Below are 22,559 nucleotides of genomic sequence, written 5' to 3'. Positions count from 1 at the left end.
TTTAAACTTCACTAAAAAAGGTGCTTGGTGTACACAACTGCAAACCGATGGAGAAAAAATTAAAGACGCTAGTATTCACCCATCCTCCTATTTAATATACTCTTTTCTACGCACAGTAAGGAGCCTGAATAAGCTTTGTTGACCTTAAACGCCCATGCCGTGTTCACACCAGTTTGTTTATTTGATATTTCTGCTGACTCATGGTGAGAAGCTTCTTCAATGAAACTCGCCCAGCTCCTAACGTGTAAGTCGCTCACACAGCTGCTGCCTCCACATACAGGAAGATCTCAGGTAAAAAATTAAGGTCAGAGCACTCTAGCAATTTTAAAGTGTTGTCCTTTTTTTAAAAAAAAAAACAGACTATAACAGATCACTTCTGTAATTAGGTTTTTATGTTCATTCCGTTTCAACAGAGCTGCTTTGCAAAACAGGAACCCCCTATTTAAACCTCCTCTCAGTGCCCATTTGACCCACTCTTTGCGGAGTTTGCATTTTGATGGTGACTGCCGATAGGACGTCTTTCTTTATTGGTGTGGCGTCACAGAGACAATATGATTTTTCACCTGCGTTTTCGCCTGGTGGTGGTGTAATCCTGGTCCAGTAGTCCCCTCTGCGCACTACTTTCTTTTGCGATATCAACCTCCAGAACAGGGGAGCCCATTTTTTTATTTTTTGGTTCCCCTGCAGCTGCTGCTTGCTCTACAATGTATCCACTTGGCGCTGGACTTTGAGGGGCAACTGTTTAAATACATACACCCCTTAGTAAGCTTTCACTGCCGAGCAAATGGGTGTTTGGTGGGTAGCAGTACCCGCGACTGCGGTTGAGGCGGAGTTATCCAGTAGTACCGAGGTAAAGCTGACACTGGATGCACGGCTGCTAGGATGCTTAGCTAACACAATGTTGTAACCCCTGCTGAAAACAAGTGTGCATGGACTCACTATTGGTTAATACCAAAGAATTAAATCGACGCCTCGCTTTCCCGTCCCAGTACTTGTGAGGCCCGGACCTCCATCGCAGGAATCCATAGAATGAAGGTGGCCAGACGTCCCGGTTTTGCCGGTACTGTGCCGGTGTTGTGTAATATTTGGTATCCCATACCGATCCGGATCCCCTGTCTTCGTAGATCTCTGTGACAGTTCGAAAGAGGGGCCGGTGCTCACGCTCACGGAGGCGGTGCTAAGGCTTAATGCAGCCAATCAGCAATGAGCCGAACACAGCCGAAGACCAGGGGAAACGGATCGGTATGGGATACTAAATATTACACAACACCGGTTCTCAGGCTCACGGAGGCGGTGCTAAAGCTTAATGCAACCAATCAGCAATAAGTCGGACACAGCCGAAGACCAGGGGATACCGGATCGGTATGGGATGCCAAATATTACATAACACCGGAATTTAGCTCTCTGTCCCAGCAAAAACTCCTCAAAGCCCTAATTAGATATCATTTTGCAACCCTGTAATGTATAGATCTGGAAATATTTATTTTAATGTTTGATCCCAGGGGGAGGGAGGGGGGTGAATGGGCTTGGGTTTCTAGTCCTACTTTTATGTTTTTGGCCTATCCCCATTTTTTATTTTCAAAATCGGGTCACCCTAATATAGTATGCCATATATGCCCACCCCTCCCCTGAGAATATAACATTCCCAGCCCCACCACAACGTGCCAATGTAATTTTTCCTGGCTCTTGCGTGTGTCGCTAGGTCACCTGGTGCTCGGTCTTCCCTCTCCTTGCCTACCTTGGATGAGTACCTGTGTTGTACCCTTCCCCTTGCACTCCTTGTTGTGCTAATGGGTGCATGGGGGTTGGGCTTTTTTGCTCCCAGCTTCTTCTGCATGGCAGCAGGCCTAGTTGAGGGTTCAGTTTCATGGACCTAGCATCCGACTGGGGTGGCCTGCATTGGCTTTAGCCCCGGACATAGATTAACTCCGCACCTGGGCACCTAGGCATCAGTAAGTGGGTGGGGGCTGAGGATGGAGCCTTCGGTCCACTCATGGGGCTTTGCCCAGCGTCCAAGCCGACCTGGAGGGGGGAGCTTTTCTTTACCATCTCCCTCTAGTAGTTCTTTCTGAGCAGGGAGTGTGGACTGTATTCCTGTCTCCGTGGCCGGTACAGTTTGGCATGGGTATGGGGTTTGGTAGCGCCAGTTTGCACAGGGGCTTTAGATGGTCCAGGGTGCCATGGGAAGCTTTCTGGCTCTGCAGGGGTGCTGCCGGTGGCTGCTGTTATGTCTGAGTCCCTCCCCTTTGACTCATGCATTGTCACGTGATTAGCACACGTGCCCACACCATGTGATTGTGTTAATAAAAGGGCTGCATGGCTCCCTGTGCAGCAGTTCGACCCCCAACTCACTGACTTCTACGTCACTGTAATGCAAACATGCAGGAGGGGGTCCAGCCATACCAGGTCCCATAACAGTGTAGAAGAGGGCTTAAAGAACCAGTGTGTGGCCAGGTCATGTCAGTGCACACGTTGGAGAGTGCCCGCTATGCAGTGCTTTCCCTTTCCAGAGACTTGGCAGGTGCAAGTCTGCAATCTGCCGGCGAGGTCCCTTCGTGGATAGGTGTCCCGCTCCTAGAGTCCCCAGCGTGTGGGTGTAATTGCACCATCCCACTATGACGAGCTTTACTGTCGACCGCTGGTCAGCCGGCGAGGTTCTGTGGTGCACAAGTTCAAACGCACCACCCTTCAATGGTCGAGCGCAGCCTTGCCTGACCGATGACTCGCTGATGAGGACGACTTTTGGCTTAATGCACGAAAACCCAGACTCATTTAAAAGTGGAAAAGGTCGCTTTAATGTGACAGGCCAAAGCTTACAATTAAACGCTTACCTGGCTCCATGGCCTTACAAACTACAGACATATTTCAAACAACCAATTAAATAATGAAACATTCTCATTTTTTACCCAACAATTAAATAATTAAAATAAAGCAATTTCCTCCCTAACTATCCCATGGACCGTACCGTCTCCTTACCCTTTTTCCAGGCGTCCCGCTTTCTCCCCGGGGCCATGCCCCTCCAGGCTCAATACCTGTTCCCCCGAGGTGGCCCGATTGTGCAAACAGCGCCACCCCATCCTTTCCCGTGTCATTCCCCCATTGTGCTTTCCTCCCCCCACATCAAAAGGGGCCATGCCCCCGGCACCAGAAAAACTCTCCCCCGAGGTGTTCTTTCTGCCCCACCCCCCCACCAATTTTCCTACCTCCAACTCCTCAACCAATCTCCCCGCCAAGAGCACAAGTCCGCCAGATGATTGTTCCCCAAAAACCGGAAAGTTTACCCATCCTCTCTAAATCTCATCAATCCTTCCTAAACCATCTCCTTATGGTCTAAACCTGTACTGCCACCGATGTACAAAACTCTACCACATCTCTGTTTATCCCCTTCCTTGCCCGCTCTATTGGACCCTCATTTCTCGCTCCCCTCCCACTGTCTGTGGCAAACACTTAGACCCCACTACCGTTGCTTGAGGCCACACTTGTCGCACCCATAACAAAAAAACCCCTTTTTAAAAAAAAATGTTTTAAGAGCCACACCCGAATCACTTACCAGATCATTTTCCCCACCAAGACTAATCCCCCCCCCCGTCTGGAGGCCCATAACTTTCCCTCAACCCAGCCAACATAGGAAGCAACTGATCCCAGCCCAACCCCCCAAACCCGTACCATCTTACCACAACATCTTTATAGTTGCACCCCAGTTGCCTGCCAACAACCCTTTTCTCAGCTTCTTTCCCCGCCCACTAACCCTAGAATGCACAAACTCAATTTTTGACATCTCACTGGACCTCCTAGCAGCCTCTGAAAAAGAAATTACAAAATCACTTCCAAATCAACAACATCCATATAAATGCAACACTCCTGCTACTTACTGAAAAATCCTATAAAGACATCCCACTTGCCCCGGTCCCTGACATACCCTTTGTATCTCCCTTACTTCCAACGTCCAAAACTTTACACCTATTCCTCTCAATAGCCCAGCTTGCTACAGATGCTGCACCCCTCCAAAATGAATGAGTTCCAACCTCCTAACCTTTCCCACACCACTAGTAACACCTCCTCATTACCTTATCCTTCCTGGTCATCTCCTTATCCATCTCCGGAAACACCCCCGGTCCTCTCCTGCCTGTCTCCCTATATTTCGCACCTTCCGCCTAACCTTTAAACAATACACCTAAACCCACTTCGCCCCCCTTTTTCCTCTAAACTATTACCCTCCTGCTCACCCTTGCCCCCCCCACCTTATTAATTTGGCCCTACGTTGCCCCCCCTGCACCGGGGGCCCACGTGCACCCCTGTCTATGCAGGCCCTTTACTTTATTACTCCTCTCGCCACTGCACCAGGGGCCAAACCTGCACCCCCGTCCATGCAGTCCCTTCCATATAACTAATCTTCAAGCTCCCTGCGTCCATTACCACCCGTTTCCCACCTGCACCAGGGGCCCTAGTGCACCCCCGTACATGCAGGCCCCTTTTTTTTTGCCTTACTCCTCTCCACCGCTGCACCAGGGGCCAAACCTGCGCCCCCGTCCATGCAGACCATTCTACATAAATTCCTCTTCCAACACCTTGTTTCGTTGCTCCACTTTTTTCCCTCAGCTGCACCAGGGGCCCTAGTGCACCCCCGTCCATGCAGACCCAACTCATGACTTCCCCTTGCTGCACCAGAGGCGCTCCCGCACCTCCGTCCATGCAGCCTGAAGCTTACTCACCTTGTCGTCCCTTATTTCCTTAACCTTCTCCTTCTCGCTTCTCTGTGTCTCATCAGACTTCTCTCTCTGTCTCACATCATCACTTCCTTTTCCATCGAGTTTCAACAATATCTGTCCTACCATCCATTCGTCTTTCTCAAATGCTATCTCATCCGTTCTGTCTTCACTTCCTTTCCATTTCATCCCCTCTCTCTTTATCGAGAGGTGCACTTGTCTGTGCCTGATCCCTCCTTTCATTATCGCGCCTCTCCTCGTCCCTCGGGACTGTGGAGGTAAGATTAATTTCCTGATCCTTCCCTTTATTGTTGTCACTACTGTACGTAGGTGACTCATAGGCGGGGTTGCTATACCCCGTGGCTGCCTTTAGCTCTCTTAATGGGTAGAGTCCCTCTGACTTACCTCCCTCGATTTCTGGCTCAGGCGGGGCTGGTGACCCGGTAGGCGTCTCGCCCCCCTCCGTGCATACATTTAATATCCAGTCTGCAGGTGGCTCTTCCTCTTTCGACTGTTCGAACATTTTCCAAAGTTCTTGAACAGCGAGGCGTTTCTATAGTTTTTTGCCTGTATATGTGGCATGCAAATAAGTCGTCATATGTTGTAAGACAGCTTTCGATAAGGACCCGTTCTGTGGCCACGGCATAAACATCTTGTGGGCGGTACCCTTAACCCACTCTGTACTGTATTTCTTAAGCTTGGGTCATGTTTAGGCAATTGTTTACATAAGTGAGCTAGTGGAGTAATATCTTCCATGCTTGAATTCTGTTTCTAACAATACTTTCATGCAATTTCACCACTGCCAACAATATGAGCGAGCACCATATACCGCAAGCTCCAATCCAATCTTTTCCCGCCAAAATTTTATATCGCCAATTTACTCAAGAACATCAATTCAGGTGCGATTCCCTCTCAACTATAGAATCGCGTAAAATCCCTTGATCAATTTCAAACACCAAGGAGACAAATTTCTGTACATATGACACATCAACAGAACATGTATGAAAAACGTTAAACAGACTAGACAGACACCAGCTGGACACAGATATCTCTGCCTTCTAATCAATACCCCGACATGGAGTTTAAACAAACTCCTTTTACGACGTCTTTAATCGTCGTAGTAGCCTATTTTTTCCCTATTATGTGAGACTATGGGCCTCATTACACGGTAGGCGGAGGACCAAGGTGCTATTAGCACCTTGGTCCATGCCGGTAAAATACTGGCACCGCCTTGGTGGAAAGGGGAATTACCGCCCTATTTCAAGGTTGGCGGGGCGGTAATTCCCCCTTCCCCCATTGCCCTTCCCCATTCCCATTTTTGCCCCATAGGGCTCTATGGGAATGGGGAAGACGCTAATTACGGTGCCGCAAATTAGCACCCTGGTCCCTTTGCGGGTTGGTTTTTAACGCCTGCTAAACAGGCGTAGTAAGGCGGTAAGGGTTTACCGGTACCGGTGCCCTTACCGGTACCGGTAAACCCTTACCGCAGTCCGTGTAATGAAGCCCTATGAGTTCACGTTTCTTCTGACCGCTATATTAAAGCGCAGGAACAAGGCGTATCCTCTCTCTTCTCGGGTGTCTACCCCGGTATCCTCTCTCTTCTCGGGTGTCACCTCGGTATCCTCTCTCTTCTCGGGTGTCCACCCTGGTATCCTCTATTTTATTCAGTTATTCTAGAGTCATTATCCCCTTATATATCTATACATTCTTCTCTACTTCTGACTATTTTGTTTTTCCGTCTCCCTCTGTTACCTTTCCCTTACTTGTTCTAATGCCTATAAAACATTTTCCAAAGCATTGAATTTTTTGTTTCACTCCCTGATCGCATCGTTCCTCTCTGGATCCTCGTGATCAATGCCTCCTTTACCGCCTTTTTTGGTCTTTTGTCTGATCACTGCCCGTAGGAATGGAAGGGTTTCTGTTTTTAAAACGGTGCCCTCAAACCCACTGCAGTTTTTTAGGACAAGTTTATACTATCATTGTCCACGGGAACCTTCACAGTCTAAAATGGCCAAAATGGCGAAGGACTTGTGATATTGCCAAAGACCTAGTGTTACTTTGTGTCGACAGTCAATAGGTGTTTTATCAATAATAAATGTTCAATAATTGATGGTCAAAACCATCCTCACTGCTACCAAGTGTACAGGAGGGCGGAGCGACCTCTGACGGGCCCATGGGATCAGAGCTCACCCTCAAGTACTTTTAAGACGAGATAGCTGCACCTTGAGGAGGATGGGATGCAGGATTCTCTTACTCCAACACCAATCAATAAGGACAACTCAGTAGTTTGGCAAAGGGAAGTCGGTTTAATGACAAGTACAAAAAACAGGGAAACAAATGGAAATCATCAGTGATGCGATCGCCTGTCTCGCTTCAACTCCCAAAATCTTCATTCAGACAGCAATAGTTATAGTACATTCTTGTCATCACTGACGTGTTACACTCCAAAATTCTCATACAATTCTATTGGCTGGGAAAGATAATTTAAGTATAGGGGCTATATCTGTACATGGTAACCGAGTGTGGGGAATGGATAACTCTTATCGGGTGGGCATCTACGCCCATCCCTCTACATCACTCGTGATAGACGTCACTACAAGTACGACGTCTCATTGGTTCTACTAGCTATAGGACCCTAGATTATTTGGACCATTATGATTGGGTAGGTTACACCCCTAGACATAAATCTCCACTTTAATTAGCAGCATGCATAATGGACACTCAGATGCGGTGTGCCCCAAGATTCACCCTGCATCCCTTCCATCAATCAGTACTTTAGGGCTATGCGTCAATTAGTTGGCTGAGGATGGCCTTGAAACTGTAGCTTCTTATCAGGAAAAGTTATGGCATCCTCGGGTTCTGGGTGACATCAGACGTTGGTACCTCTTCGCGCTTGGCTGGTCACGTGTCTGTTCAATGTGAATCTGCTTAATTTTCCTTCTTTTTGTGTATTTGATTCTTTCTTAGCCTTGCCACCTGCCTGGGGCCTCGTTATCTCGACCTTCACGGGGCAGGCTGCTATGCTCTGAAGTTGTGATTCTTCGAAGTTGCCGCTCTCCTCCCTTCCTTGAGTTGACCTCGAATTCCCAGGCATGAGCTGCTTTGTGCTCAGTTTCGATTCCGCTCTTTCCTTCTGGCTTTAGCTGGAATATGAATCTCGGCCTGGTTGGCCCCTTGCAGCCTGGGCTTAATTCTGCTTTTACAAAACGGAGTCGCACTTGTATAATGTGCTTCATTGAGGTAGATATATAATTGGCGCTTGCCGCTCTATTCTTCTACTAAGCATTGCAAGCAGTATTGTTTCCTTAGCTTCTTGCGTTCCAAGCCTATTTACAGGCGTTAGTTGCATATTTCATCTCACTTCATGGTTACGTTTCTTTATATATCAACATCGTTTCTTCTTACAAGTCCATTACATCATTACTCTTCACATTTCGTCTTGTGTGTCATCTTTCTATTGTCATTTATGTTCATCTGTACGTCTGTCCGGGCACTTGGGTCATCTCCACTCGCCTTCCATTAAGGCTCTTTGGGTCTCTTTGGGGACAGTTTGCAAGTAGTCTTCATTTTGTGTTAACTGCTGGTACGGTTGTCTCAGTGAGTACCGGGCTGCCCATGGTTGTCTGGTTATAGTCACTTCAACAGGCATTGCTCTTCTGATGGGCACTGGGCAGAGTCCAAGTGCAGCTCTCTGTTGGTTTATTTGTTCCTCATACGTCACATATCTTGGCGAGTATGTTCCTGGTACCTCAAAATGGGGGGCTGGAGTACAGGCCGTATCTAGGACCTCCTCTACACATCAAAGCAGCAGTCTTCCACCTGCCCCGTTCAGCGGCGGTGGTGGAGGAGCGGCGGCCCCCGTGCGGCATGTTCACATCCACGCCGATTGTGCAGCACCAGCAGCTGCCCGTAGGGGAGGACAAGCCTCAAATGAAAAGAACACGCAAGCACGCACGGGTGACTGACCACACCGCTAATGCTGTGTGCATGTTATTTCCACACTGCTAAACACGTTAAAAAAATACGTGCATCACATTTTTTGGTCAGATGCATGTGAAGGGCATGGGAGCATTGCGGTGTACCCTATCGATATGGCACTTTTCCAACAGCGTAGGCACTTCAAAGCATGAGTACACACTAGCACCATGAAAACATTTTATTTATTGGGGGCACATGCAAGTGAGGATTTTTTATTTTAAAGAAGGCAATCGTGGTACTAGGCTGATGACGGGATGAAGGTTTTGTTCACAGACTCGTCCCTGAGAGCCAGGGGGGTGGACGCTGTTTCCTAAGCCTGGCCACCAGGAGCTTCTTTATGCCTTTCCTCTGGCCCCCTCTGCTTCCGAGGGTCATCAGTACGATCAGGGTGTCTCAGGGGGTGTTTGTCCTGGTGGTCCCTTACTAGCCTCGGACGGGGTGGTTCCCGAGTCTTCTGGAGATGCAGTTGGCTCCTCCATGGGTGTTGCCCAGTTGCCCATCTCCGTTGTGGGGGATGGTTCCCCCTTCTCCTCTCTCATCCATTGGGGGGGTGGAAACTTGAAAAGAGGGGTCTGCAGGCGTTAGGCCTTTCGGCTGCTGTGGATGGGTCAGTCCAGAGGGCACGCTGGTCCTCTATGCTTAAGTCTTATGACTGCCATTGGGCTAATTTTTGGACTTAGTGTTCCCCGAGGAGTGTTCTGGCGCTGCTCTATAGTCTGCCGGACAGTTTGCAATTTCTCCATGAGGGGGCTGAGAAGGGGTTGACAGTCTCTACTCTCCGTTCTCAGTGTGCGGCCATTCGGACTTTACGGGTTACTTGGTCCCCTTTAACGGCAGAGAATCTCTGGTCTTGGGGCTGTTGAAAGGAGTGTTGGATTCTCATCTTATTACCTACTAGAACATAGACCATTGATGTCAATCATCCATATCTTGCATTTAACCCAATTGTGCTAGTCATCCATATCTCGCATGTAGCCCAATTGTCTTAGACAGTCATATCTCCCATGTATCCCGATTGTATTGGTCAGTCATGTCTCGCATTTGGCCCATTTGTGTTAGTCAGCAATTTCTTGCATTTAGCCCAATTTGAACTTATTTGGATCTGCTTTTAATGCTGTGTACTGTGTTATGTTGTTTCGTGTTCATGTTTTTATTGTGCGCCCTTAAGCCTACTGGTTCCTGGTTGCGCATTATACATTTATTAAAGTACAATTGTCTGTCAGTTATATCTCCCACGTCAGCCATATCTCACTTTCAACCCTTTCTCCCAAACTCTGAGGTAGTCAAATTCTGCATTTACCTTAATCGTGTGAGATAATCTCTTTTCACAACTAGCCCAAATGTATGAGATTGTGATATTTTGCTTTTCCCCTAGTTGTGCGAGATAGTCATCCTTTAGGAAATGTACTGCCACTAACAAACCGTACTAAAAACTCACCCTTCTGCATGCACCTCTCAAACTCTAAACTAAACACAACCATACCTCTACAGCACCACAAACCGCATGTACGTCACAACACGGCAACAGCGAAACAAACCACACATAATCTCGCCCAACACCCCATGGCGACCACCAACCGAAAAACACATCTACGCTCCATGAACGGTGTCACCGAACTGAAGCTGCCAACACATCACAGCTCTCTTGCTCTTTTTCCCACTCAGTCCTACTAACTTAACTGCCGCTCTCCTTTACAGATCCACCAGAGTGTTAAGAGACCACGCAGGTGGCAACAGTGCACGGTATAAGACCTGGGAACATAACATAACATCCTTTGGGTCTGGTTAGGCATCATCCTTGGGACCTTTCTTTGGTCTTGTCTATGTTGTCGAGGCCTCCTTTTGAGCCCCTGGAAAGAGTGGAGCTAAAGTGGTTGACGCTAAAGACTACCTTTTTGATTTTGGTTACTTAGGCTTTGCATTCAGGGGAAATCAGGGCCCTCTTGTGTCGACCTCTTTTTCTGGTGGTCCGGGAGGAGGCTCTGGTCCTGCGGTGTGACCCTTCCTTTGTGCCTGAAGTCTCCTCTCGGTTCCATTGGTCTCAGGAGGTGGTTCTTCCGGCCTTCTTTCCTGCTCTGTCCTCTCCTGAGGAGGCAGTTTGGCATTGTCTGGCTGTCAAGTGGGCAGTCTTACAGCATCTTTCCCGGACGGAGTCCCTTCGTCTCACTGATCATCTCTTGGTCACCATTGGGGTAGGGTGCTATGGCCATCGGGCTTTCATTCCTACAGCCGGTGGATTAAGTCTTTATTCTGCAGTCCTATGAGTCTGGACTGCGGAGGGTCCAGGGTCTGTCCACTAGAGGGATAGCCGCCTACTGGGCTAGCTTGCGGGGGGGGGTGCCTTTGCTGGGCATTTGCCAGGCTGCCACCAGGGCTACTCCTAACACATTCATTAGCCATTATCAGCTCCACATGGTTGTGCCCCAGTCCACTTCCTTTGGCGTGGGCGCTCTGGGGGCTGTGTCTGATTGAGGTGGTGGCATGGTTCTTGGTCTGCCTGCCTCCTTTCTTCTGTACCTTGAATTGGTGTTGGGTCGGTTTTGCATTACTTTTGGTGCCTGTGCCTTTTATGGACGAAATGGGCATCCTTCCAGTTTTTGCTTTGGTACAACTCAAAAGTATGGTGACGAGGAAGAGGGATGTGGAGGTAATGCTCTGATTACTTACCGGTAATCTTCATTACTCGTGGTCCTACTCCTCCTTGTCCCAGTATGGACTTCCCTTCCCTCCCACCCGTGGGTGGAAGATGCCTGGGACTTGGCTTTAGATTTACTGCTGTGTGTTGGGTATGTGGGAGGTTATACCTCCTGGGAGGGGAGGGGCTAGAAGAGGCCAGCTTGAAAAAGTAGTTCCTGTGAGCACGGAGTGTAGTCAAATATAAGTACGGGGACGAAGAAGAGTAGGACTGTGAGTAATGAAGATTACCGGTAAACAATCCGCGCATTCCTCATTCTCTCCACCCACCCAATACATAATAATTGAAGAGAGCACCTTCCTTCGATGTGTCACTAAATCCCCAGATGATGTGCTGGAAAGGCATATTTGTATCTGCTGCTTGAATTATGGTTTTAAACTTCACTAAAAAAGGTGCTTGGTGTACACAACTGCAAACCGATGGAGAAAAAATTAAAGACGCTAGTATTCACCCATCCTCCTATTTAATATACTCTTTTCTACGCACAGTAAGGAGCCTGAATAAGCTTTGTTGACCTTAAACGCCCATGCCGTGTTCACACCAGTTTGTTTATTTGATATTTCTGCTGACTCATGGTGAGAAGCTTCTTCAATGAAACTCGCCCAGCTCCTAACTTGTAAGTCGCTCACACAGCTGCTGCCTCCACATACAGGAAGATCTCAGGTAAAAAATTAAGGTCAGAGCACTCTAGCAATTTTAAAGTGTTGTCCTTTTTTTAAAAAAAAAAACAGACTATAACAGATCACTTCTGTAATTAGGTTGTTATGTTCATTCCGTTTCAACAGAGCTGCTTTGCAAAACAGGAACCCCCTATTTAAACCTCCTCTCAGTGCCCATTTGACCCACTCTTTGCGGAGTTTGCATTTTGATGGTGACTGCCGATAGGACGTCTTTCTTTATTGGTGTGGCGTCACAGAGACAATATGATTTTTCACCTGCGTTTTCGCCTGGTGGTGGTGTAATCCTGGTCCAGTAGTCCCCTCTGCGCACTACTTTCTTTTGCGATATCAACCTCCAGAACAGGGGAGCCCATTTTTTTATTTTTTGGTTCCCCTGCAGCTGCTGCTTGCTCTACAATGTATCCACTTGGCGCTGGACTTTGAGGGGCAACTGTTTAAATACATACACCCCTTAGTAAGCTTTCACTGCCGAGCAAATGGGTGTTTGGTGGGTAGCAGTACCCGCGACTGCGGTTGAGGCGGAGTTATCCAGTAGTACCGAGGTAAAGCTGACACTGGATGCACGGCTGCTAGGATGCTTAGCTAACACAATGTTGTAACCCCTGCTGAAAACAAGTGTGCATGGACTCACTATTGGTTAATACCAAAGAATTAAATCGACGCCTCGCTTTCCCGTCCCAGTACTTGTGAGGCCCGGACCTCCATCGCAGGAATCCATAGAATGAAGGTGGCCAGACGTCCCGGTTTTGCCGGTACTGTGCCGGTGTTGTGTAATATTTGGTATCCCATACCGATCCGGATCCCCTGTCTTCGTAGATCTCTGTGACAGTTCGAAAGAGGGGCCGGTGCTCACGCTCACGGAGGCGGTGCTAAGGCTTAATGCAGCCAATCAGCAATGAGCCGAACACAGCCGAAGACCAGGGGAAACGGATCGGTATGGGATACTAAATATTACACAACACCGGTTCTCAGGCTCACGGAGGCGGTGCTAAAGCTTAATGCAACCAATCAGCAATAAGTCGGACACAGCCGAAGACCAGGGGATACCGGATCGGTATGGGATGCCAAATATTACATAACACCGGAATTTAGCTCTCTGTCCCAGCAAAAACTCCTCAAAGCCCTAATTAGATATCATTTTGCAACCCTGTAATGTATAGATCTGGAAATATTTATTTTAATGTTTGATCCCAGGGGGAGGGAGGGGGGTGAATGGGCTTGGGTTTCTAGTCCTACTTTTATGTTTTTGGCCTATCCCCATTTTTTATTTTCAAAATCGGGTCACCCTAATATAGTATGCCATATATGCCCACCCCTCCCCTGAGAATATAACATTCCCAGCCCCACCACAACGTGCCAATGTAATTTTTCCTGGCTCTTGCGTGTGTCGCTAGGTCACCTGGTGCTCGGTCTTCCCTCTCCTTGCCTACCTTGGATGAGTACCTGTGTTGTACCCTTCCCCTTGCACTCCTTGTTGTGCTAATGGGTGCATGGGGGTTGGGCTTTTTTGCTCCCAGCTTCTTCTGCATGGCAGCAGGCCTAGTTGAGGGTTCAGTTTCATGGACCTAGCATCCGACTGGGGTGGCCTGCATTGGCTTTAGCCCCGGACATAGATTAACTCCGCACCTGGGCACCTAGGCATCAGTAAGTGGGTGGGGGCTGAGGATGGAGCCTTCGGTCCACTCATGGGGCTTTGCCCAGCGTCCAAGCCGACCTGGAGGGGGGAGCTTTTCTTTACCATCTCCCTCTAGTAGTTCTTTCTGAGCAGGGAGTGTGGACTGTATTCCTGTCTCCGTGGCCGGTACAGTTTGGCATGGGTATGGGGTTTGGTAGCGCCAGTTTGCACAGGGGCTTTAGATGGTCCAGGGTGCCATGGGAAGCTTTCTGGCTCTGCAGGGGTGCTGCCGGTGGCTGCTGTTATGTCTGAGTCCCTCCCCTTTGACTCATGCATTGTCACGTGATTAGCACACGTGCCCACACCATGTGATTGTGTTAATAAAAGGGCTGCATGGCTCCCTGTGCAGCAGTTCGACCCCCAACTCACTGACTTCTACGTCACTGTAATGCAAACATGCAGGAGGGGGTCCAGCCATACCAGGTCCCATAACAGTGTAGAAGAGGGCTTAAAGAACCAGTGTGTGGCCAGGTCATGTCAGTGCACACGTTGGAGAGTGCCCGCTATGCAGTGCTTTCCCTTTCCAGAGACTTGGCAGGTGCAAGTCTGCAATCTGCCGGCGAGGTCCCTTCGTGGATAGGTGTCCCGCTCCTAGAGTCCCCAGCGTGTGGGTGTAATTGCACCATCCCACTATGACGAGCTTTACTGTCGACCGCTGGTCAGCCGGCGAGGTTCTGTGGTGCACAAGTTCAAACGCACCACCCTTCAATGGTCGAGCGCAGCCTTGCCTGACCGATGACGCGCTGATGAGGACGACTTTTGGCTTAATGCACGAAAACCCAGACTCATTTAAAAGTGGAAAAGGTCGCTTTAATGTGACAGGCCAAAGCTTACAATTAAACGCTTACCTGGCTCCATGGCCTTACAAACTACAGACATATTTCAAACAACCAATTAAATAATGAAACATTCTCATTTTTTACCCAACAATTAAATAATTAAAATAAAGCAATTTCCTCCCTAACTATCCCATGGACCATACCGTCTCCTTACCCCTTTTCCAGGCGTCCCGCTTTCTCCCCGGGGCCATGCCCCTCCAGGCTCAATACCTGTTCCCCCGAGGTGGCCCGATTGTGCAAACAGCGCCACCCCATCCTTTCCCGTGTCATTCCCCCATTGTGCTTTCCTCCCCCCACATCAAAAGGGGCCATGCCCCCGGCACCAGAAAAACTCTCCCCCGAGGTGTTCTTTCTGCCCCACCCCCCCACCAATTTTCCTACCTCCAACTCCTCAACCAATCTCCCCGCCAAGAGCACAAGTCCGCCAGATGATTGTTCCCCAAAAACCGGAAAGTTTACCCATCCTCTCTAAATCTCATCAATCCTTCCTAAACCATCTCCTTATGGTCTAAACCTGTACTTCCACCGATGTACAAAACTCTACCACATCTCTGTTTATCCCCTTCCTTGCCCGCTCTATTGGACCCTCATTTCTCGCTCCCCTCCCACTGTCTGTGGCAAACACTTAGACCCCACTACCGTTGCTTGAGGCCACACTTGTCGCACCCATAACAAAAAAACCCCTTTTTAAAAAAAAATGTTTTAAGAGCCACACCCGAATCACTTACCAGATCATTTTCCCCACCAAGACTAATCCCCCCCCCCGTCTGGAGGCCCATAACTTTCCCTCAACCCAGCCAACATAGGAAGCAACTGATCCCAGCCCAACCCCCCAAACCCGTACCATCTTACCACAACATCTTTATAGTTGCACCCCAGTTGCCTGCCAACAACCCTTTTCTCAGCTTCTTTCCCCGCCCACTAACCCTAGAATGCACAAACTCAATTTTTGACATCTCACTGGACCTCCTAGCAGCCTCTGAAAAAGAAATTACAAAATCACTTCCAAATCAACAACATCCATATAAATGCAACACTCCTGCTACTTACTGAAAAATCCTATAAAGACATCCCACTTGCCCCGGTCCCTGACATACCCTTTGTATCTCCCTTACTTCCAACGTCCAAAACTTTACACCTATTCCTCTCAATAGCCCAGCTTGCTACAGATGCTGCACCCCTCCAAAATGAATGAGTTCCAACCTCCTAACCTTTCCCACACCACTAGTAACACCTCCTCATTACCTTATCCTTCCTGGTCATCTCCTTATCCATCTCCGGAAACACCCCCGGTCCTCTCCTGCCTGTCTCCCTATATTTCGCACCTTCCGCCTAACCTTTAAACAATACACCTAAACCCACTTCGCCCCCCTTTTTCCTCTAAACTATTACCCTCCTGCTCACCCTTGCCCCCCCCACCTTATTAATTTGGCCCTACGTTGCCCCCCCTGCACCGGGGGCCCACGTGCACCCCTGTCTATGCAGGCCCTTTACTTTATTACTCCTCTCGCCACTGCACCAGGGGCCAAACCTGCACCCCCGTCCATGCAGTCCCTTCCATATAACTAATCTTCAAGCTCCCTGCGTCCATTACCACCCGTTTCCCACCTGCACCAGGGGCCCTAGTGCACCCCCGTACATGCAGGCCCCTTTTTTTTTGCCTTACTCCTCTCCACCGCTGCACCAGGGGCCAAACCTGCGCCCCCGTCCATGCAGACCATTCTACATAAATTCCTCTTCCAACACCTTGTTTCGTTGCTCCACTTTTTTCCCTCAGCTGCACCAGGGGCCCTAGTGCACCCCCGTCCATGCAGACCCAACTCATGACTTCCCCTTGCTGCACCAGAGGCGCTCCCGCACCTCCGTCCATGCAGCCTGAAGCTTACTCACCTTGTCGTGCGGCAAGCGTGAGGGCTTCGCCACCGTCAACTATGCCCTCCAAACGACGGCCACCACCCCTTAACAATTTCCACAGTTACACCCCCCTGCGACCCTCCCCTACCTTCCATTCTTCCTCCTCACCCCTCTCCTACCCCCTTAAATCGCCCCAAAACCTTTCATCAGCCCTTGTGCCCCCCCTCCTCCTTTTACGATAAACTGAGCCCGACCTACCAGCACACCCCAGTTTACCTGGCATGCGGTCCTTCCACCCCACCTCCTTGTCCCGCACCTCGCCCTGACCCACTGTCCCCTGCCTGAAAACAAACCGTAACCGGATGCCGACCCGCACACCTGCTGCACTCGTGTTTAAATTTGCACATCCACCTCGTGCAGCCTTCTTTATTGAACGACCAACATGCTGTCGAGGGCTGTCCTCTGCCTCTTCCCACGCCCCCTCCTGGGCGCGGCGACCAAGAAAGGGCCGGTAAGGCACAGGCAGCCCACTTGCTGTGTGCAATGTCGGGGCAGGCCTCGTTGGAGCCATCCATTGCAGCCAAAGATTCATGGCCACCCCCCCCCAGACTGCCTGACTGTCCTCCGCCATTCTCGCTCTGAATTCCTCATCATAGCGTACCCAGGCCAAACCCCCAAAACTCGTGAACGCCTTCCTAATTACGTCCATATATTTAAACAGGGCCACGCAACGCTCTGGAAATTTTTCACAATATACACTGGCATAAATGATAAATGCCGACGTCCAATTCTCAATAGTTACCGGGACCCTTGGGCGCGAAGCAAGTTCCCTCTCTTCTTCTTTAGACCCCTCCTTTGCTCTCACTTCCCTATGGAGCAACTTAAAAACATCTACAAATTCCCCCGCCTGAATCTTCTCCCTGGTCGCTGCCATCAAGTGCGCCCCCAACGGTTTTGTTATACCCATGTAAGGCAGTTTTTTCTCCTTGACTTTCACTTCAACCTCCTTTTCTTTTCCCACTTGCACCAATGGCTCCACTACCTTGTCCGTTTGGACCTCCACTGAGCAAATGCTCTTCTCATCCCCCAAGGCTCCAATGGCCTGTACACCAATTTCTTTCCTTAGCCCTTGCAGTCCAAACCCTTCATTTCCCATCCCCCTTCTCGTGTCCCCTCTCTGCCATGCAGATGACCATTCCCTTTCCCGCTCACCTCTTTCAACACAGGCCGTCTGCGGTCTGGCGTCCACACCGATGCTCCTCATCTCCTTCCTTAGAGGGCTCCTACTGCGGGGACAAAACATGTCAGCAGACTCACCAATCCAATAGTTACCCCGACCTCCTGCCCCCCAAGCACTCTGCACCTGCCTTTCCCGATCCCACCTCAAAGTTCTACTCTCCTCCCCCCTTTCCCTTACAGCCCTATAACCCTCTACCTCCCACTGCCCCACATAATCCACCAATCCAACTTCATCACCCGTTAAATACCATTGTGGATGCGAGCTCATGCCCGAGTTGAGTTGAACATCTTCGTGCAAACCCGGGGCGTCCGCCCCGCCACTCCTTTGACGTCTTCTCGGCGGGGTCGCAGAAACCCCTGCCTGGTCCTCTTCTCTCAGGCGAGGCGTGCCGTCCTCCACCCTGTAATCCTCATCGGTAGGGGCCGTGCTGCACCCTCTAGGCTCTACTTGCGCTGACCGAGGAGGGGCCGTACCAAAACCCTCTCCCTCCACCTGAACAGCGGGGGCTGCGCAGCGCCCTCCGCCCTCACTCCTCCTACTCGGGGGGGCCGTTCCGCGCCCCACTCCAACCTCCTCACTTGATGGGGACCTCTCCCTCCTTCTACCACCTGCACTCTTCCGCAGGTATTTACCCCCTTTTCCCCTCTTCCTTGTCGCCCCCTTTTGCGCCCCATCACCTCCCCCACCGTGGCTCCCTTGACCCACCCCTTTTTGAGCACTCCTAACATCCCCTAGCTCCCCTCGGCCCTCATTTGTACCATCCCTCACTGGTTCCCCACCCGAACTCATTTCTCCCCTGGATGCTCTCTTGTCTATCTCCCTCCTCGTCTTCCTGCCCCTGGATTCCCAAACCTCCCCTCTCCCCGCCGCGGGGGTGCCAGCCACCACTGCCGCGAGAGCCCCATCTGCCGCAGCTCTACGCTGCAGCCTACCACCACCTAACTCCACCTCACCCGTGACCTCCACCACCGCCCCATCCAGCTGGGCCTTAGACGCCCTGCTGATAATTTCCAGGGCCTCCCTCGGCGCCCTGGCATCCCCCAAACCCGCCTTACTTGCTCCCTGACCCACCATGATGCACTGAAATACTATGGTAGCGCAATAACTATATGCCCCTTGGATAGTCCCTGACTTAACTAGCACTCCCGAGCCAGAACCTCCCGGGGACAGCACCAATACAATAAAACTCCCAGCAAACGGCAGAAAACACGCCAAATATAGCCCCCGAGCCAGCACCTACCCGTGGAAAAATAAACCTCTGCTGGGTAGCCCATGAAAAGAAATTGGGATATAAACTAAAATAAATATATTCCTAATTTTTTTTTTTATATACCCCCCCACCTAAATAACACCCCTGCCCTGGGAAACCCCCTCCATTCGCTCCACAACTGCCCCAAGCGAAAAAACACACCAAAACCAACACCCGCGGTCACTTTGGGGCCGAAAAATGGATATATGTCACTGCCCCCTGGCTGCTCGCAGGCCGCACCGCACCCCCACCCTTCCTTCCCTGCTACAAAACTAAACGGTCCCTTTAAGGGTGCCGCACTGCCCCCTTGCGCCCCGCCACTGCTACCGCGCACAGGGCTACGGTCAGAAGCAAGGAGAAACACCCGGGGACAAAAGCACTCCGAAATGGATCCCCACGGCCGCGGCCCCAAGATCACCCACGCCAAACCACAGCGGATCCCGCAATCCCCGTGCCTCACCCCGTAGTCGGGAAGCAGAAACCGCTCGTGCCCGACAAAGGGCCACAGAAGCCGACCCTCGAAACCCCCCCCCGGGCTACACAGAAGCCCCAGAAAGCGGACAACGAACGGCGCCTGCAAGATCAGGAGGAGGTACCTTATTTACGATACCTCCGCTAACGTATAAACCTGATTGAAATATAGTATTATTATTTTATTTATTTATTTATTTTTTATTCTAAACTACCTGCCCCGAATAACTAATACCCTTCTACCCAGCTCCTCACCTCTACTCAACAAAACCCCTCAGAGGCCCCAATCAGGGAAGGCTCGGGAGCAGGCGACAGGACTGACAAACACCAAGTCCAACCGTGTCCTGCCTCCCGAACCTTCCCTAGCCCTTAAATAACCTAATGAGGCGCTCTACCCCCACGGCCACTTGCTGGCCATGTGCAGCGCCAAAAACTTCCCCTGGGGGAAACGCTTCGCGTTCCCCCCGGCACCCCCCTTCTACCACCACAACACAGTAGCAGGGAGGAGCAGCTTACATTGCCGCCGAGGCGCTGCACCTGCCGCAGAAGCATTGGTCTGCTCCTGCCTGTGCGAGCGCAGCTGTATCTGCCGCCCGAGTGGTGCCATGGAGTGAGAACTCCCCCGTCAGTGGAAAAGGTGCCATCAGCCCGGGGAGAAATGTAAGAAACAAAGCAGCCGTAGCAGCGTGGTAACAGGCGGCGTGAGGCCACACTTGGCTGTTAGAAACTCTGCTGAGCGGAGTGAAGTGACAGCGCAGCGGTTGTCAACATCACAACACTGCCAAGCCGCGGCCCTGGTCCCATAGGGTGCCTTTGCGGCCAAGCAGGAGGGAGGATGAAACAGCACAGCCTCCACTGACACACACGGTGAAAGCAGCTCCGATCAGGGACAGTCACGCTGAGGCCCATGACCACAATATACTATCGCCCGTTACCATCTCCCCATCAACTCGTCGGACTGTGTCTCTGACCATCAACAAAGGAACATTCTCCCCAAAATGAACTTGAAAACTGCCATCTTCCCCTGAACTAACGATCCATGATCCAGAAACCTATGGTATGACTCTTTAAAGCTGTGATCCCGCATGTAACAAATGGATGAAAATGGTCACAGTAAAAGTTGGGATCTCAGGTGTACTGCACGCTTGAACAAGACCCAGCAAAAGCTGTGTTCCTTCAGGTCAAATTTGCTGAAAGCACATATCATGGGTAGTCCACCGTCCTTGGACTAATAGATAAAATGTTGTATTTGTGCAAGTGCCCAGTGCCCATTTGCTCAGTGTATTTAAATGTATGCGTTTGCTTGTTTTGCCCAATTGTAATTGTGATCAAATAAATATTATCAAATGACAAGGGTCTCACTGCTATATCCAATTTGCACTATGTCATTTTGTTCAATATAGTCTTGGCATGGGATGTTATGTCTGAGTCCCTCCCCTTTTCCTCGTGCAGTGTCACGTGGTTAGCACACGTGCACACACCATGTGATTGTGTTAATAAAAGGGCTGCACGGCTCGCTGTGCAGCAGTTCGACCACCAACTCACTGACTCCTGCGTCTCTGTAATGCAAACCTGCATGAGGGGCCCAGCCATACCAGGCCCCATAACAGTGTAGAAGAGGGCTTAAAGAACCAGTGTGTGGCCAGGCCATGTCAGTGCACACGTTGGAAAGGGCCTGCAATGCAGAGCTCTCCCTTTCCAGAGTCTTGGCAGGTGCAAGTCTGCATTCAGCCGGCAAGGTCCCTTTGTGGATGGGTGCCCCGCTCCTAGAGTCCCCAGCGTGTGGGTGTAATTGCACCATCCCACTATGACAGGCTTTACTGTCGACCGCTGGTCAGCCGGCGAGGTCCTGTGGTGCGCAAGTTCAAACGCACCACCGTTCAATGGTCGAGCGCAGCCTTGACTGACCGCTGACTCGCTGGTGAGGACGACTTCTACCACCACAAAGCAGTAGCAGGGAGGAGCGGCTTGCATTGCCGCCGAGGCGCTTCACCTGCCGCAGAAGCATTGGTCTGCTCCTGCCTGTGCTAGCGCAGCTGTATCTGCCGCCGAATGGTTCCATGGAGTGAGAACTCACCCGTCAGTGGAAAAGGTGCCATCAGCCTGGGGAGAAATGTAAGAAACAAATCAGCCGTAGCCGCGTGGTAACAGGCGGCGTGAACCCGCACTTGGCTGTTGGAAACTCCGCTGAACGGAGTGAAGTGACAGCGCAGCGGTTGTCAACATCACAACACTGCCCTAGCCGCAGCCCTGGTCCCAGAGGGTGCCTGTGCGGCCAAGCAATTGCCCAGTGCCCATTGGCTCAGTCTATTTAAATGTATGTGTTTGCTTGTATTGCCCAATTGTAATTATGATCAAATAAATATTATCAAATGACAAGGGTCTCACTGCTATCTCCAATTTGCACTATGTCATTTTGTTCAATATACACTTGGCATGGGATGTTATGTCTGAGTCCGTCCCCTTTGCCTCGTGCCGTGTCACGTGGTTAGCACACGTGCACACACCATGTGATTGTGTTACTAAAAGGGCTGCACGGCTCGCTGTGCAGCAGTTCGACCACCAACTCACTGACTCCTGCGTCTCTATAATGCAACCAAGAAGGAGGGGGTCCGGCCATACCAGGCCCCTTAACAGCTGGGGCTCCCAAAGAGGGTATATAGGGGGCAGGTGTTTTTCATGAAATAAATGAATGCAAAAATAAATTACTAGATTGATATAAAACGGGGATATGCCTTTACATGAAACACATTAGTGAACTCTGTTTCCCTTACCTGTGCAGGCCCTTTCCTTCACGGACTAACACGACATTTACTCCTCCTTAACTATGGGTTAGTTCCTCCCTTTGGACTCAATCCTACGCTCTTTTGTCTTTTTACTGTCCTTTTCTGCTTGTTTCTCCCATGTTTACATTCTGAATTGCATTGCATTTTCTACACCCTTTGCTAGCATCTGAACTCAAATTGTACAATCCAAATCTTGCTGTTTTTGCATTTTTAGTCAGATCTAGCAGTTTTTGCATTTTTGGTTAAAAGTCAAATCTTGCAGTTTTTGCGTTTTTAGTTAAAGGTCAAATCTTGCTGTTTTTGCACTTTTGGTTAAAAGTGAAATCTTGCAGTTTTTGCATCTTTAGTTAAAAGTCAAATCTTGCTGTATTTTGCTAACTTGCTCT

At 50.1% G+C, this 22,559-nt stretch overlaps 1 protein-coding gene across 5 annotated transcripts in view; it reads left to right on the top strand.

The window, feature by feature from the left end:
* The first annotated feature begins 204 nt into the window (after window positions 1–204).
* Window positions 205–22,559, top strand: part of PIR (pirin) — a 720,875-nt gene continuing 698,520 nt past the window's right edge. The window contains exon 1 of one of the 5 annotated variants that reach the window (XM_069637176.1): window positions 205–291. In XM_069637176.1, coding sequence (XP_069493277.1) covers window positions 220–291 — 72 coding nt within the window. In that variant the 5' untranslated portion in view covers window positions 205–219. Of the gene's footprint in view, window positions 292–11,890; window positions 12,056–12,381; window positions 12,602–12,988; window positions 13,114–22,559 lie in introns of those variants that run through there. The other 4 variants (XM_069637175.1, XM_069637179.1, XM_069637178.1 and 1 more) reach the window with 4 other exon arrangements.

Source organism: Ambystoma mexicanum, chromosome 7p (assembly GCF_040938575.1).
Source record: "Ambystoma mexicanum isolate Mex_15411 chromosome 7p, UKY_AmexF1_1, whole genome shotgun sequence".
Lineage (NCBI taxonomy): Eukaryota > Metazoa > Chordata > Amphibia > Caudata > Ambystomatidae > Ambystoma > Ambystoma mexicanum.
Note: the sequence above shows the minus strand (reverse complement) of the source record. Positions and strands in the feature narration are given on the sequence as shown.